This window comes from Giraffa tippelskirchi, chromosome 12, assembly GCF_054371585.1.
Source record: "Giraffa tippelskirchi isolate mGirTip1 chromosome 12, T2T-mGirTip1v1.2.pri, whole genome shotgun sequence".
Lineage (NCBI taxonomy): Eukaryota > Metazoa > Chordata > Mammalia > Artiodactyla > Giraffidae > Giraffa > Giraffa tippelskirchi.
In genome coordinates, this window is record NC_137286.1 from 71,039,991 (window position 1) to 71,053,502 (window position 13,512).

At 54.7% G+C, this 13,512-nt stretch overlaps 2 protein-coding genes and 1 long non-coding RNA gene across 3 annotated transcripts in view; 1 reads left to right on the forward strand and 2 right to left on the reverse strand.

The window, feature by feature from the left end:
* The window catches only part of LOC145529707 (uncharacterized), a 1,704,434-nt gene that overhangs the window by 597,801 nt on the left and 1,093,121 nt on the right, over nt 1-13,512 (forward strand). Inside the window, exon 77 of the long non-coding RNA XR_014071296.1 lies at nt 6,012-6,123. This is a non-coding gene — a long non-coding RNA (uncharacterized LOC145529707). The remainder of the gene's footprint in view (nt 1-6,011; nt 6,124-13,512) is intronic.
* LOC145529505 (uncharacterized) lies at nt 524-3,538 on the reverse strand. Its single transcript, XM_081550080.1, has 3 exons — nt 2,137-3,538; nt 1,425-1,737; nt 524-1,174 (listed from the first exon to the last, which is right to left on the reverse strand). The coding sequence occupies exons 1-3, from the start codon at nt 2,371-2,373 to the stop codon at nt 546-548; spliced, it is 1,179 nt and encodes a 392-aa protein (XP_081406206.1). The 5' UTR covers nt 2,374-3,538; the 3' UTR covers nt 524-545.
* Nucleotides 8,166-9,964, reverse strand: LOC145529587 (uncharacterized). The gene is made up of 3 exons (XM_081550173.1): nt 9,779-9,964; nt 9,067-9,379; nt 8,166-8,816 (listed from the first exon to the last, which is right to left on the reverse strand). Exons 1-3 carry the CDS (start codon nt 9,911-9,913, stop codon nt 8,188-8,190), a joined length of 1,077 nt encoding a protein of 358 aa, XP_081406299.1. The 5' UTR covers nt 9,914-9,964; the 3' UTR covers nt 8,166-8,187.

A 13,512-nucleotide genomic window follows, 5' to 3' on the forward strand; every position in this document is an offset into this window, starting at 1 on the left:
CTTTCCTGGGCGTTGGGGTGGTTTGTTGTTCCAGCTCCCTTTCTTGGCTTCTTTTGGGAGCTGGTGCAACAAGAGGAGCTCAGCCTCTGCCTTCTGGCTGAGATGTCACCCTTCAAACAGCAATGCCTGCCTGGAGATAATGATGGCATTTGCCAAAAGGGCTTCGTTTGGCACATGATATCTTGAAAGGACGTACACCGTCCTTTCAGCTATCAAAGGCTAGTTCAAATGACATAAAAATGAGAACTCTCCAATGGAGTCTTACAGTAGGTGGAGAGTCCGAAAAAAACTCCTTCAGTCATCTCACTGAGAGTCATTGATTGGGGACACCAAGAATATAGGAAGGAATGCAGAAAGAAAAGATGAAATTGTGGTCAGGATCGGGGGGAGGGATGAACAGGGCCTGCTTGCCTTGAACCCAGGCTTTGTTGGCGGGTGGGGCATAAAGATCGAACGGGTCTGAAACTACAGAGTGGTGATGGTAACACCGTATCACCAGAGTTACACAACAGTGTCCCAAATTGCAACAATGATGAAAAAGTTTACTAATCCCAACTTAACCAACAAAAATAGACGAAACCATACAAAAAGTAAAACATCACCAGAAAGGTGGAAACAAACCAAATGCAAAGCAGCTCAGGGGAAAGGAACTCCATGTCCCCTGGGGGCAGACCGAGTTGCCGGCGTCCACGGTGAGCAGACAGGGATGGAGGCTGCAGAGCCGACCGCTCCCCTGGACATGGTGTTTCCGGCAAGGGCTCTGGGTCTCTGTCCAGAGCGGGGGCTCGTTCTTCCTGCAGGGGCGGGTGAGTCATCGTCGGCGTCTGGGTGTTGCGCGGGAGCCAGGGCAGGCTCTCCCTGCCGAGGCGGTGACTCCTCCTCTGCCTCGGGTTCTCCTGCCAAAGCCCGAGCAGGTACAGGTGCACGTGGAGGTGGAGGTTCTGGCTGAGGGGGTGGGACATCAGTGCCTGGGGCTGGGGGTCCTGCAGGCACGGAAATCCGATCTGCCCGGTGTGCTGGCCAGTACCCAGCTGGCCTGGTGTCTCTGCGAGGGCAAGGCTCGGTTCTCCATCTGCCCTCGGTGGATCCCTGGGTCCTGCACCTGGAGCCACCACCTCTGTAGGCACAGGTCTGGGAAGTGGAGCCTGTTTCCAGTTGGAGGCCAGTGCGAGAGCTGGGGGAGAAGCAAAGTTTGCCCACAGACCAGCCTTGGCATGTGCGTATCCCGGGACAGAAAGCTCCCAAGAGATTCCGAAAGAATACCCAGGGTTGGATGTCTTTTGGGACTGAAGTGTGCAAGATGGGGGTGGGGGTGTGAGGCCAGCGCTTGCTGCAGGCCCGGCAGCATCTTTTGGGGACTCGTCCCTGTGTAGCTCAGCACCCCCTCCCCACACACTCCCGTGCACCAGCCCCAGCGTCCTTACCTCTGTGCTCTGGCGTGCTGGGCTCCAGGTCCTCCTGCTGCCTCAGAGGCCGGGGTTCTCGGGACTCTGGGTCGGAGCCGGGTGTGCTGAGCTCCGTGGCAGCCTCAGACTGGGCCGCCGGGTGTATCCTGGGCGGTGTCTCGGCAGCAGGCCTTCCCCGCCTCCGCTTCGCCCCCGGTGGGGCTGATGCCTCCGTGGGCACGCTCACCTGGACCCTGCACTGGGCCTCACGGGCGGGGGGTTGGTGCTCCGACCCCTCCCTCCGGGAGGTGGACGGGGTGTCCCCGTCCTCGGCCTCATCACGTGGGAAGCTCTGCAACGACAGTGACCGTCAGCCAGCCGTGCTGGGAGTTTTCCGAGCTGGGCCTGGCCAGTGGAGCCGCTGCTTCTGCCTGCTCGAACTTCTCTTCCCAGAAGGGTCAGAGACGTGTGTCTGCTCAGATCCCCACCCGGGAGGAAAGAGACCCACCTGAGGGTGTGAGGTCAGCCTGGGCGGCCGGCCCTGCCCGCACTGTTCCCATCCCAGCCAGCCTGATCTCCCCTGGGGTGTGGACACAACTTGTCCGCAGGCTTCTGACCCCACATCCGCCTGGGCTTCCTTGAGGGAGACACACCCCGAGAAACCCGCATCCACACACACAGGCAAAGGACCCGGTGTTTCCGGGTGGCATGGGAGAGGTGGCCTGGCCCGGCCTGGGGCTCCCCGTGTTACCTTTCTGTTTCTCCGGGCAGAGGGCCAGAGGCCTCTCGGGGGTGCCCTGAGCCAACGTCGACAGGGTGCCCACGCACACTGCCTGTGAGCTCTCCTGAGGCCCCGGCCTCTGGGCAGGGGCAAACAGCAGAACATCCTGGCAGCAAGAGATCTGGCTGGGGGCTCCTCTCCGCTCTGGAGGCCTGGATACCCGGGTTGCGGGTTCTGTTGGGTTCTGTTGCCGGCAGGTGACATCATTTCCTGGGGTTCGTGCTGAGGTCCCTTCCCCAAAACTTCCCAAGGGAATCTCTGGGTTTCTGACTGCTCGACCACCCCCCTTAGGCCATGTGCAGGCACATTGACAGCCACACAGCCCAGCCCACAGCCCTGGGGAGGCCTGGGTGCAGCCAGGGCCTGAGCTCCGAGGACCCCGCTGCTCTCAGACCAGGCTCCTTCTTCTCATAAGTGGTGTGGCCCTGGACAAGCATATGCCCCTCAGGGTTTCCCCAGTCTCTCCATCTGCAGAGTGGGGGTCATTCTCCCATCTGTTTCCTAGGTCTGTCGGCCTACGAGCAGCTCCGTGCCTCTCCACCTGGGGCCGATATCACGTGGAGCTTGTGCGCTGAGACTTCAGAAAGAAAGACTCCATCCAGGGCTGACACAGCACAGAATGGGGCAGAACGAGGCCTGGATGCGCCGTGGTACCCAGGAAAAGGCACTGCCCCTCCTGACTGTTTTGAGACCCCACATCCAAGTTGGAGGCCCGAAAGGAAGACTCGAAGGTCTCCCTCTCTTATAGAAAAGAGTAGCCAACTTTCTGGTCCTCTGTTTCCATTGAGATTCTGTTCAAGTGTCCCAGCTCGGCTTCTGCGGGTGGCTGAGCTTCTAATGGCTCCCTGCGTTCTTGTCTTTTCCTCTCCAAACCTTCCGTCCTTTTCCCCCTTCTGGGGTGGATGGGCGCTGTCATTGCTTCTACCTTCGAGACAGATTGATGAAAAGTCTGGACCATCGACTCCTTTCCTCTCTTTGGTTCCGTGTCTCTCTCTGGCTGTGTCCCTCTCTTTTCCTTTCTCGATTCAGTCTGTGTCTTCCTCTTTCTCTCTCGTGTGTGGATGGATGGATGCTAGGAATGCACATGTATATGATTAGATGAGGGTTATGTTTTAGGGATGGGTTAGAGGGAGAGAAAGGCTTTAGGTCGGAGTTGGTCATGGGGGAAGGGTCAAGGGTGGTGGTGGTGTTTCTTGGAATCTGAGTGCTGTGCATTCTTCGTCTCTTTCCATATGAACCCCTTCTCAGATACACCACTTGCAAGGAGTCTCTCATGTTCCGTTTCCTATCTTTTGCATCTGTGAATGCTTAGCTTCTCTGTTGTGAAGAGGTTCCATTGGATGGAAACCCATTGGTGTACTTCGTTTCCCTCTTTCCCTTACTTGAAGAGACCCATTTCTACCTCCGCCCAGCAAATGGCAAGGAGACTGATGTTAAGGAGCCTTTGACCTACGCTTCTTTCTAGCTATCTCATGACATCAGTCTTTAGGGTGAGGTTTTTCCCCGATATTGAGGTGGTGTGAGATCAAAACCAATAGCGTTCTTCAGATGTAGCTGTCTGGTTTTCCCATGGCCATTTATTGAAGAGGCTTTCTTGTTCCCATTTGGATATTCTCCCCTTCTGTGTCAGAGATGAGTTGACCATGGATGCCGGGGTTTGTTTCTGGACCCTCAACTTTATTCCATCGATCTGGATCTGTGTGTGTTGTTGTATTCCCAATAGCATACTGTCCTGCTGCTGCCGCTGCGGCTAAGTCACTTCAGTCGTGTCTGACTCTGCGCGACCCCATGGCCTGCAGCCTACCAGGCTCCTCCGTCCAGGGCATTTTCCAGGCAAGAGTACTGGCGTGGGTCGCCATCGCCTTCTCCGATACGCTCCTGAGGATCCTAGTTTGGTCGTCTAATTTCCTTTCACACAACCTTGGATGTCCGTATCGGGGCTTTTTCGTCGGATTGTATTGACAATTTAGGCTCTTTTCTGTTTCCGTAACCCCTTTTGCGGTTCTTTGTTCGGTGCGACAATGCATTGGCATTTTGGGAGGAATAGCATCCAAGCTGTGGATTGCCTTGTGGGGCTGTGACATCATTTTCCCAATAGGAATTCTTTCAAGCCCTGAGCACAGCTTCTCTTTCCAGTGATTGGTGTGGGCTTGATCTTCCTTCTTCCATCTCTCGCCGTTTTGTGAGAACAGGTCCTTCCTTCCCTTCTGGGTTAGATGGACTCGTGGGTATCACTTCAGTGCATGGCATTGTCAGTGGGGGTGATAATTCCCTTCTCATTGGAAGACTTTGCTGTGAGTATTAGAAATGCAAGTGATTTCTCTTCCCCTTCCTCCCTGTCCATCTCTCAGAGCCACCGGGAAACAGAGGCCTCATCCAGGGTCACACAGGCCTGAGGGAGTGCAACTAGACTGTTGTTTCTTCAGGCCCTCCGTGCTGGACATCATCCGGGATACTCTGTGTGTGTCTTCCTCAGTCTGGTGTCCCTTCAGACCTTTCCCTAGTTTTCACAGGCTTGTTGTGTTGGTGTTCTTTGTCTGTTTGGAGACACATCCTTGAGAAGCTTTGTGTTTCCACTCATTCGTCTCGCGATGTATGACCTGTCTTTTGCTTTTGTAATGAGGTCTTTCCCACAGTAGATATCTTTGATTTTGCAAAGTCCACTGTATTCTCTGGGTTGTTTTGTGGACTGCCTTTTAGTTTTGTGTGTGAAGACTCAAAGCACGTGTCCGGTTTCTGCTCATTGTTCTTCTAGATTTGTGACAAGTTTTCATGGAAACTTTGTCTAGGGATAACTGGAAGTGAACTCGGTGTAAGGTGTCAAGTCTCCATCTCCATTCATGTCATGCCCTGCAGTTTCCAATTCCCTGTTCCTGAGTGGTTTTGGAGACCTTGTGGGAAGTTTGGTTGCATGGGAGTTTGCATTTCCACCTTGAGTAGATTCCCACTGTTCTGCCCTCAGGGACACTGTCAAGGGGGAGTGAGGAGCAGCCTGCACTTCCAGCAGTGACCACACGGTGGGGCGAGTGCTGCTCTCCCCTCTGGGAGCCCCAGGCCACAGGCATCCCAGTGAGGAGCCAGCTCTGTGCTCGGCTGAAAGGAGTTAGACTCTCAGGAGCCTCTGAGCCCTTGCCTTTGGATCACCCAGGGTGGGCATTTACTGTGACAGAAAAAAATTGCCGTGAATTCCATGGACGGAAGAGCCTGGCTGTGTAGAGTTCGTGAGTTGCCGTGAATCAGACACAACTGAGGACACAAAAACTCAATAGACTAAAACACTTTTGGGGGGTGGGGGGAGTGAAAGGGGGTGATGTGGGGTTTTTTTGTGGTATATAATAGCCAAGGGAAATCTAGTTTAAACCTAAATTCACATAGATGGGAAAGGTATAGCTCTCCGTCACCCTATTAAAAAAAAAAAAAAAAACTACTTAACTTTTCTGAAAGTTTGTTTAGTAGCTTCCTTGAGCAGTTCATTGTGAAGCTTTTTTTTTTTTTTTCTGTGACATCGGCCTCATTAAAAAGTACGGTTTGCCTTTACTGGATAATTTTGTTCATTGGTTTGTTAGGGAATCTTGGTAATATTTGAGTTTCCTGGGGAGCATGGTCACATGACCTGGCCCTGGCCAATCGGTGCGTTCCACCTCCCTGGCCACTGTGATTGGCTCCGGACTGGGGCAGTGCCCAATCGGGGCCCAGGGCCGGGCCTCACGTTGGAAGCCAGGGGAAGACGAGCTCTCGTCCTGCTGGGGTAGGGGAAGGGGTGGGGCCGGGGGAGGTCAGGCTCCAGCAGTAGGAGGGGCTTGAGGTCCGCCTGCGGCAGTTGGTGACCTTCCTGCTCCCCTCAGGGCAGAGCCGCCGGCCTGAGAATGAGGGCGCTGCTGAGCCCAGGGGCTGGGATGGCCCGTTGCTGCTGTGGTCCCAGAGCTCCACCCGAGACCTGACGGAGGCCGTCTGCCCGTGAGTCCTCTCCCGCTTGTCTGTCAGCTTGTTTGAACCATGCTGGGTTTTCTGCCCAGCCGGCTAAGGGGAGTCCCTGGAAATGCAAGGGTGTGGGTTTTGGCAGACTTCAGGGAAGACATGCCAGATGAGCCTGGGAGACTCCAGCTTAATCTGGATTCAGGAGATATCTCTTCGGGCCAGCTAGTAATTGTAGGATAAGCCTAATGAGTCTTCACAGGATGAAGAGAGTAACGTGCCAAGGTAGCAATCGATGTCCTCATTCGAGAGGATGATGAAGCTGGTGCTCAGAGAAGGGGGGAACTTGGCCACAGCAAGGAGGTGTGCACCCAGACGGAACCCCCAGATCCGGCCATTTGAGCTCAGGGAGGCCACTGGTGTGGCTTGTCCCTGTGGCAGGGGCCGAGGCACGCAGCCCACCCTGATTCCTGCGGGGGCCTGACTTGGGAAGTGCCATCTGGTAGCTTTGAGACTCACCAAACCAAATTGCACTGGAGAGAGGAAGGACACCTTCCTTCATCCACCCCCCACCCCCGCCGGATTCCCACATACCCTGACCCCTTTCTCTGGATTTCGGAGCCATTTCCAGAGTCCCGCTCATATGACCTCATTCGAAGTGCACTGTGGACGAGCTGCCATCTGCAGCTGCTACCACAGCAGCCAAGGGCTTTATCTCCCGAGTACCTCCCTTCCTTTGGAACTTGGGGGCCCTCTACTCCCCACTTGCACACCACAGACCTTTGCTGAGGATTGTGGGGACCCTCACTCAGTTTGCAGCACGTTGTAGCCATCCCTGTCCTCTCAATACCTCCCTTGCAACTCAGCTTGTGAGCTCCTTTGGAGCAGCGTGGCCCACCTGGCTGCAACGGCAGAGACACAGCTGACAGTGAAACAACAGCTTCGATCTGACAGCCGGAAAGCTCTGTCAAAAGGGACCTCCCTCTTCACACCGTAGAGGCTGTAGGAGCCGCCAGGGTTTGGGAACCAGTGCTGGGGCCAAAATGACTCCACAGCTGTTTTCCTTCCTGGGGAGGGTTCTGGCTCGAGTGGGAATGGCTCAAGTCTCCTAAGGTTCTGAAAGCCCACTGTGTGCAGATTCACGGTACACAGAGAGGAGAAGGTGGAGTCCTGCCCTGGAGGTGGTCACAGCTCACGGATGAGCCAGGCAGGCAGGCAGGCAGGCAGGGCATGAGAACACCTGAGCTGCCTTCATGAGTGAGTGGTGTGGGGGCAGAGGAAGAGAAGCCGGTCTGCTCCCTCATGTGGTGCCCAGGGCAGGTTGTCCCCAGAGGAAACCCTTACGACGGTGAGGACTCTCACTGCTGTTTCCCAAGGGGTTCCGTCAGTGCGTGTCTTCCCCGGAGCGGTCAGGCCGTCTCTAAAGTACACTGGCCATGGGCATTGCCTCTCCTTGGAACTTCCCATGTGTTTCTCTTTTGTATGGAACAGTGATTTTTCTAGAGGGGTTCTGGGCCACAAGGTTGTTGGGTCATTTGCTAGCCTTCTGTCGTGAAGAACGCTTTCCTGGGCGTTGGGGTGGTTTGTTGTTCCAGCTCCCTTTCTTGGCTTCTTTTGGGAGCTGGTGCAACAAGAGGAGCTCAGCCTCTGCCTTCTGGCTGAGATGTCACCCTTCAAACAGCAATGCCTGCCTGGAGATAATGATGGCATTTGCCAAAAGGGCTTCGTTTGGCACATGATATCTTGAAAGGACGTACACCGTCCTTTCAGCTATCAAAGGCTAGTTCAAATGACATAAAAATGAGAACTCTCCAATGGAGTCTTACAGTAGGTGGAGAGTCCGAAAAAAACTCCTTCAGTCATCTCACTGAGAGTCATTGATTGGGGACACCAAGAATATAGGAAGGAATGCAGAAAGAAAAGTTGAAATTGTGGTCAGGATCGGGGGGAGGGATGAACAGGGCCTGCTTGCCTTGAACCCAGGCTTTGTTGGCGGGTGGGGCATAAAGATCGAACGGGTCTGAAACTACAGAGTGGTGATGGTAACACAGTATCACCAGAGTTACACAACAGTGTCCCAAATTGCAACAATGATGAAAAAGTTTACTAATCCCAACTTAACCAACAAAAATAGACGAAACCATACAAAAAGTAAAACATCACCAGAAAGGTGGAAACAAACCAAATGCAAAGCAGCTCAGGGGAAAGGAACTCCATGTCCCCTGGGGGCAGACCGAGTTGCCGGCGTCCACGGTGAGCAGACAGGGATGGAGGCTGCAGAGCCGACCGCTCCCCTGGACATGGTGTTTCCGGCAAGGGCTCTGGGTCTCTGTCCAGAGCGGGGGCTCGTTCTTCCTGCAGGGGCGGGTGAGTCATCGTCGGCGTCTGGGTGTTGCGCGGGAGCCAGGGCAGGCTCTCCCTGCCGAGGCGGTGACTCCTCCTCTGCCTCGGGTTCTCCTGCCAAAGCCCGAGCAGGTACAGGTGCACGTGGAGGTGGAGGTTCTGGCTGAGGGGGTGGGACATCAGTGCCTGGGGCTGGGGGTCCTGCAGGCACGGAAATCCGATCTGCCCGGTGTGCTGGCCAGTACCCAGCTGGCCTGGTGTCTCTGCGAGGGCAAGGCTCGGTTCTCCATCTGCCCTCGGTGGATCCCTGGGTCCTGCACCTGGAGCCACCACCTCTGTAGGCACAGGTCTGGGAAGTGGAGCCTGTTTCCAGTTGGAGGCCAGTGCGAGAGCTGGGGGAGAAGCAAAGTTTGCCCACAGACCAGCCTTGGCATGTGCGTATCCCGGGACAGAAAGCTCCCAAGAGATTCCGAAAGAATACCCAGGGTTGGATGTCTTTTGGGACTGAAGTGTGCAAGATGGGGGTGGGGGTGTGAGGCCAGCGCTTGCTGCAGGCCCGGCAGCATCTTTTGGGGACTCGTCCCTGTGTAGCTCAGCACCCCCTCCCCACACACTCCCGTGCACCAGCCCCAGCGTCCTTACCTCTGTGCTCTGGCGTGCTGGGCTCCAGGTCCTCCTGCTGCCTCAGAGGCCGGGGTTCTCGGGACTCTGGGTCGGAGCCGGGTGTGCTGAGCTCCGTGGCAGCCTCAGACTGGGCCGCCGGGTGTATCCTGGGCGGTGTCTCGGCAGCAGGCCTTCCCCGCCTCCGCTTCGCCCCCGGTGGGGCTGATGCCTCCGTGGGCACGCTCACCTGGAGCCTGCACTGGGCCTCACGGGCGGGGGGTTGGTGCTCCGACCCCTCCCTCCGGGAGGTGGACGGGGTGTCCCCGTCCTCGGCCTCATCACGTGGGAAGCTCTGCAACGACAGTGACCGTCAGCCAGCCGTGCTGGGAGTTTTCCGAGCTGGGCCTGGCCAGTGGAGCCGCTGCTTCTGCCTGCTCGAACTTCTCTTCCCAGAAGGGTCAGAGACGTGTGTCTGCTCAGATCCCCACCCGGGAGGAAAGAGACCCACCTGAGGGTGTGAGGTCAGCCTGGGCGGCCGGCCCTGCCCGCACTGTTCCCATCCCAGCCAGCCTGATCTCCCCTGGGGTGTGGACACAACTTGTCCGCAGGCTTCTGACCCCACATCCGCCTGGGCTTCCTTGAGGGAGACACACCCCGAGAAACCCGCATCCACACACACAGGCAAAGGACCCGGTGTTTCCGGGTGGCATGGGAGAGGTGGCCTGGCCCGGCCTGGGGCTCCCCGTGTTACCTTTCTGTTTCTCCGGGCAGAGGGCCAGAGGCCTCTCGGGGGTGCCCTGAGCCAACGTCGACAGGGTGCCCACGCACACTGCCTGTGAGCTCTCCTGAGGCCCCGGCCTCTGGGCAGGGGCAAACAGCAGAACATCCTGGCAGCAAGAGATCTGGCTGGGGGCTCCTCTCCGCTCTGGAGGCCTGGATACCCGGGTTGCGGGTTCTGTTGGGTTCTGTTGCCGGCAGGTGACATCATTTCCTGGGGTTCGTGCTGAGGTCCCTTCCCCAAAACTTCCCAAGGGAATCTCTGGGTTTCTGACTGCTCGACCACCCCCCTTAGGCCATGTGCAGGCACATTGACAGCCACACAGCCCAGCCCACAGCCCTGGGGAGGCCTGGGTGCAGCCAGGGCCTGAGCTCCGAGGACCCCGCTGCTCTCAGACCAGGCTCCTTCTTCTCATAAGTGGTGTGGCCCTGGACAAGCATATGCCCCTCAGGGTTTCCCCAGTCTCTCCATCTGCAGAGTGGGGGTCATTCTCCCATCTGTTTCCTAGGTCTGTCGGCCTACGAGCAGCTCCGTGCCTCTCCACCTGGGGCCGATATCACGTGGAGCTTGTGCGCTGAGACTTCAGAAAGAAAGACTCCATCCAGGGCTGACACAGCACAGAATGGGGCAGAACGAGGCCTGGATGCGCCGTGGTACCCAGGAAAAGGCACTGCCCCTCCTGACTGTTTTGAGACCCCACATCCAAGTTGGAGGCCCGAAAGGAAGACTCGAAGGTCTCCCTCTCTTATAGAAAAGAGTAGCCAACTTTCTGGTCCTCTGTTTCCATTGAGATTCTGTTCAAGTGTCCCAGCTCGGCTTCTGCGGGTGGCTGAGCTTCTAATGGCTCCCTGCGTTCTTGTCTTTTCCTCTCCAAACCTTCCGTCCTTTTCCCCCTTCTGGGGTGGATGGGCGCTGTCATTGCTTCTACCTTCGAGACAGATTGATGAAAAGTCTGGACCATCGACTCCTTTCCTCTCTTTGGTTCCGTGTCTCTCTCTGGCTGTGTCCCTCTCTTTTCCTTTCTCGATTCAGTCTGTGTCTTCCTCTTTCTCTCTCGTGTGTGGATGGATGGATGCTAGGAATGCACATGTATATGATTAGATGAGGGTTATGTTTTAGGGATGGGTTAGAGGGAGAGAAAGGCTTTAGGTCGGAGTTGGTCATGGGGGAAGGGTCAAGGGTGGTGGTGGTGTTTCTTGGAATCTGAGTGCTGTTCATTCTTCGTCTCTTTCATTATGAACCCCTTCTCAGATACACCACTTGCAAGGAGTCTCTCATGTTCCGTTTCCTATCTTTTGCATCTGTGAATGCTTAGCTTCTCTGTTGTGAAGAGGTTCCATTGGATGGAAACCCATTGGTGTACTTCGTTTCCCTCTTTCCCTTACTTGAAGAGACCCATTTCTACCTCCGCCCAGCAAATGGCAAGGAGACTGATGTTAAGGAGCCTTTGACCTACGCTTCTTTCTAGCTATCTCATGACATCAGTCTTTAGGGTGAGGTTTTTCCCCGATATTGAGGTGGTGTGAGATCAAAACCAATAGCGTTCTTCAGATGTAGCTGTCTGGTTTTCCCATGGCCATTTATTGAAGAGGCTTTCTTGTTCCCATTTGGATATTCTCCCCTTCTGTGTCAGAGATGAGTTGACCATGGATGCCGGGGTTTGTTTCTGGACCCTCAACTTTATTCCATCGATCTGGATCTGTGTGTGTTGTTGTATTCCCAATAGCATACTGTCCTGCTGCTGCCGCTGCGGCTAAGTCACTTCAGTCGTGTCTGACTCTGCGCGACCCCATGGCCTGCAGCCTACCAGGCTCCTCCGTCCAGGGCATTTTCCAGGCAAGAGTACTGGCGTGGGTCGCCATCGCCTTCTCCGATACGCTCCTGAGGATCCTAGTTTGGTCGTCTAATTTCCTTTCACACAACCTTGGATGTCCGTATCGGGGCTTTTTCGTCGGATTGTATTGACAATTTAGGCTCTTTTCTGTTTCCGTAACCCCTTTTGCGGTTCTTTGTTCGGTGCGACAATGCATTGGCATTTTGGGAGGAATAGCATCCAAGCTGTGGATTGCCTTGTGGGGCTGTGACATCATTTTCCCAATAGGAATTCTTTCAAGCCCTGAGCACAGCTTCTCTTTCCAGTGATTGGTGTGGGCTTGATCTTCCTTCTTCCATCTCTCGCCGTTTTGTGAGAACAGGTCCTTCCTTCCCTTCTGGGTTAGATGGACTCGTGGGTATCACTTCAGTGCATGGCATTGTCAGTGGGGGTGATAATTCCCTTCTCATTGGAAGACTTTGCTGTGAGTATTAGAAATGCAAGTGATTTCTCTTCCCCTTCCTCCCTGTCCATCTCTCAGAGCCACCGGGAAACAGAGGCCTCATCCAGGGTCACACAGGCCTGAGGGAGTGCAACTAGACTGTTGTTTCTTCAGGCCCTCCGTGCTGGACATCATCCGGGATACTCTGTGTGTGTCTTCCTCAGTCTGGTGTCCCTTCAGACCTTTCCCTAGTTTTCACAGGCTTGTTGTGTTGGTGTTCTTTGTCTGTTTGGAGACACATCCTTGAGAAGCTTTGTGTTTCCACTCATTCGTCTCGCGATGTATGACCTGTCTTTTGCTTTTGTAATGAGGTCTTTCCCACAGTAGATATCTTTGATTTTGCAAAGTCCACTGTATTCTCTGGGTTGTTTTGTGGACTGCCTTTTAGTTTTGTGTGTGAAGACTCAAAGCACGTGTCCGGTTTCTGCTCATTGTTCTTCTAGATTTGTGACAAGTTTTCATGGAAACTTTGTCTAGGGATAACTGGAAGTGAACTCGGTGTAAGGTGTCAAGTCTCCATCTCCATTCATGTCATGCCCTGCAGTTTCCAATTCCCTGTTCCTGAGTGGTTTTGGAGACCTTGTGGGAAGTTTGGTTGCATGGGAGTTTGCATTTCCACCTTGAGTAGATTCCCACTGTTCTGCCCTCAGGGACACTGTCAAGGGGGAGTGAGGAGCAGCCTGCACTTCCAGCAGTGACCACACGGTGGGGCGAGTGCTGCTCTCCCCTCTGGGAGCCCCAGGCCACAGGCATCCCAGTGAGGAGCCAGCTCTGTGCTCGGCTGAAAGGAGTTAGACTCTCAGGAGCCTCTGAGCCCTTGCCTTTGGATCACCCAGGGTGGGCATTTACTGTGACAGAAAAAAATTGCCCTGAATTCCATGGACGGAAGAGCCTGGCTGTGTAGAGTTCGTGAGTTGCCGTGAATCAGACACAACTGAGGACACAAAAACTCAATAGACTAAAACACTTTTGGGGGGTGGGGGGAGTGAAAGGGGGTGATGTGGGGTTTTTTTGTGGTATATAATAGCCAAGGGAAATCTAGTTTAAACCTAAATTCACATAGATGGGAAAGGTATAGCTCTCCGTCACCCTATTAAAAAAAAAAAAAAAACTACTTAACTTTTCTGAAAGTTTATTTAGTAGCTTCCTTGAGCAGTTCATTGTGAAGCTTTTTTTTTTTTTTCTGTGACATCGGCCTCATTAAAAAGTACGGTTTGCCTTTACTGGATAATTTTGTTCATTGGTTTGTTAGGGAATCTTGGTAATATTTGAGTTTCCTGGGGAGCATGGTCACATGACCTGGCCCTGGCCAATCGGTGCGTTCCACCTCCCTGGCCACTGTGATTGGCTCCGGACTGGGGCAGTGCCCAATCGGGGCCCAGGGCCGGGCCT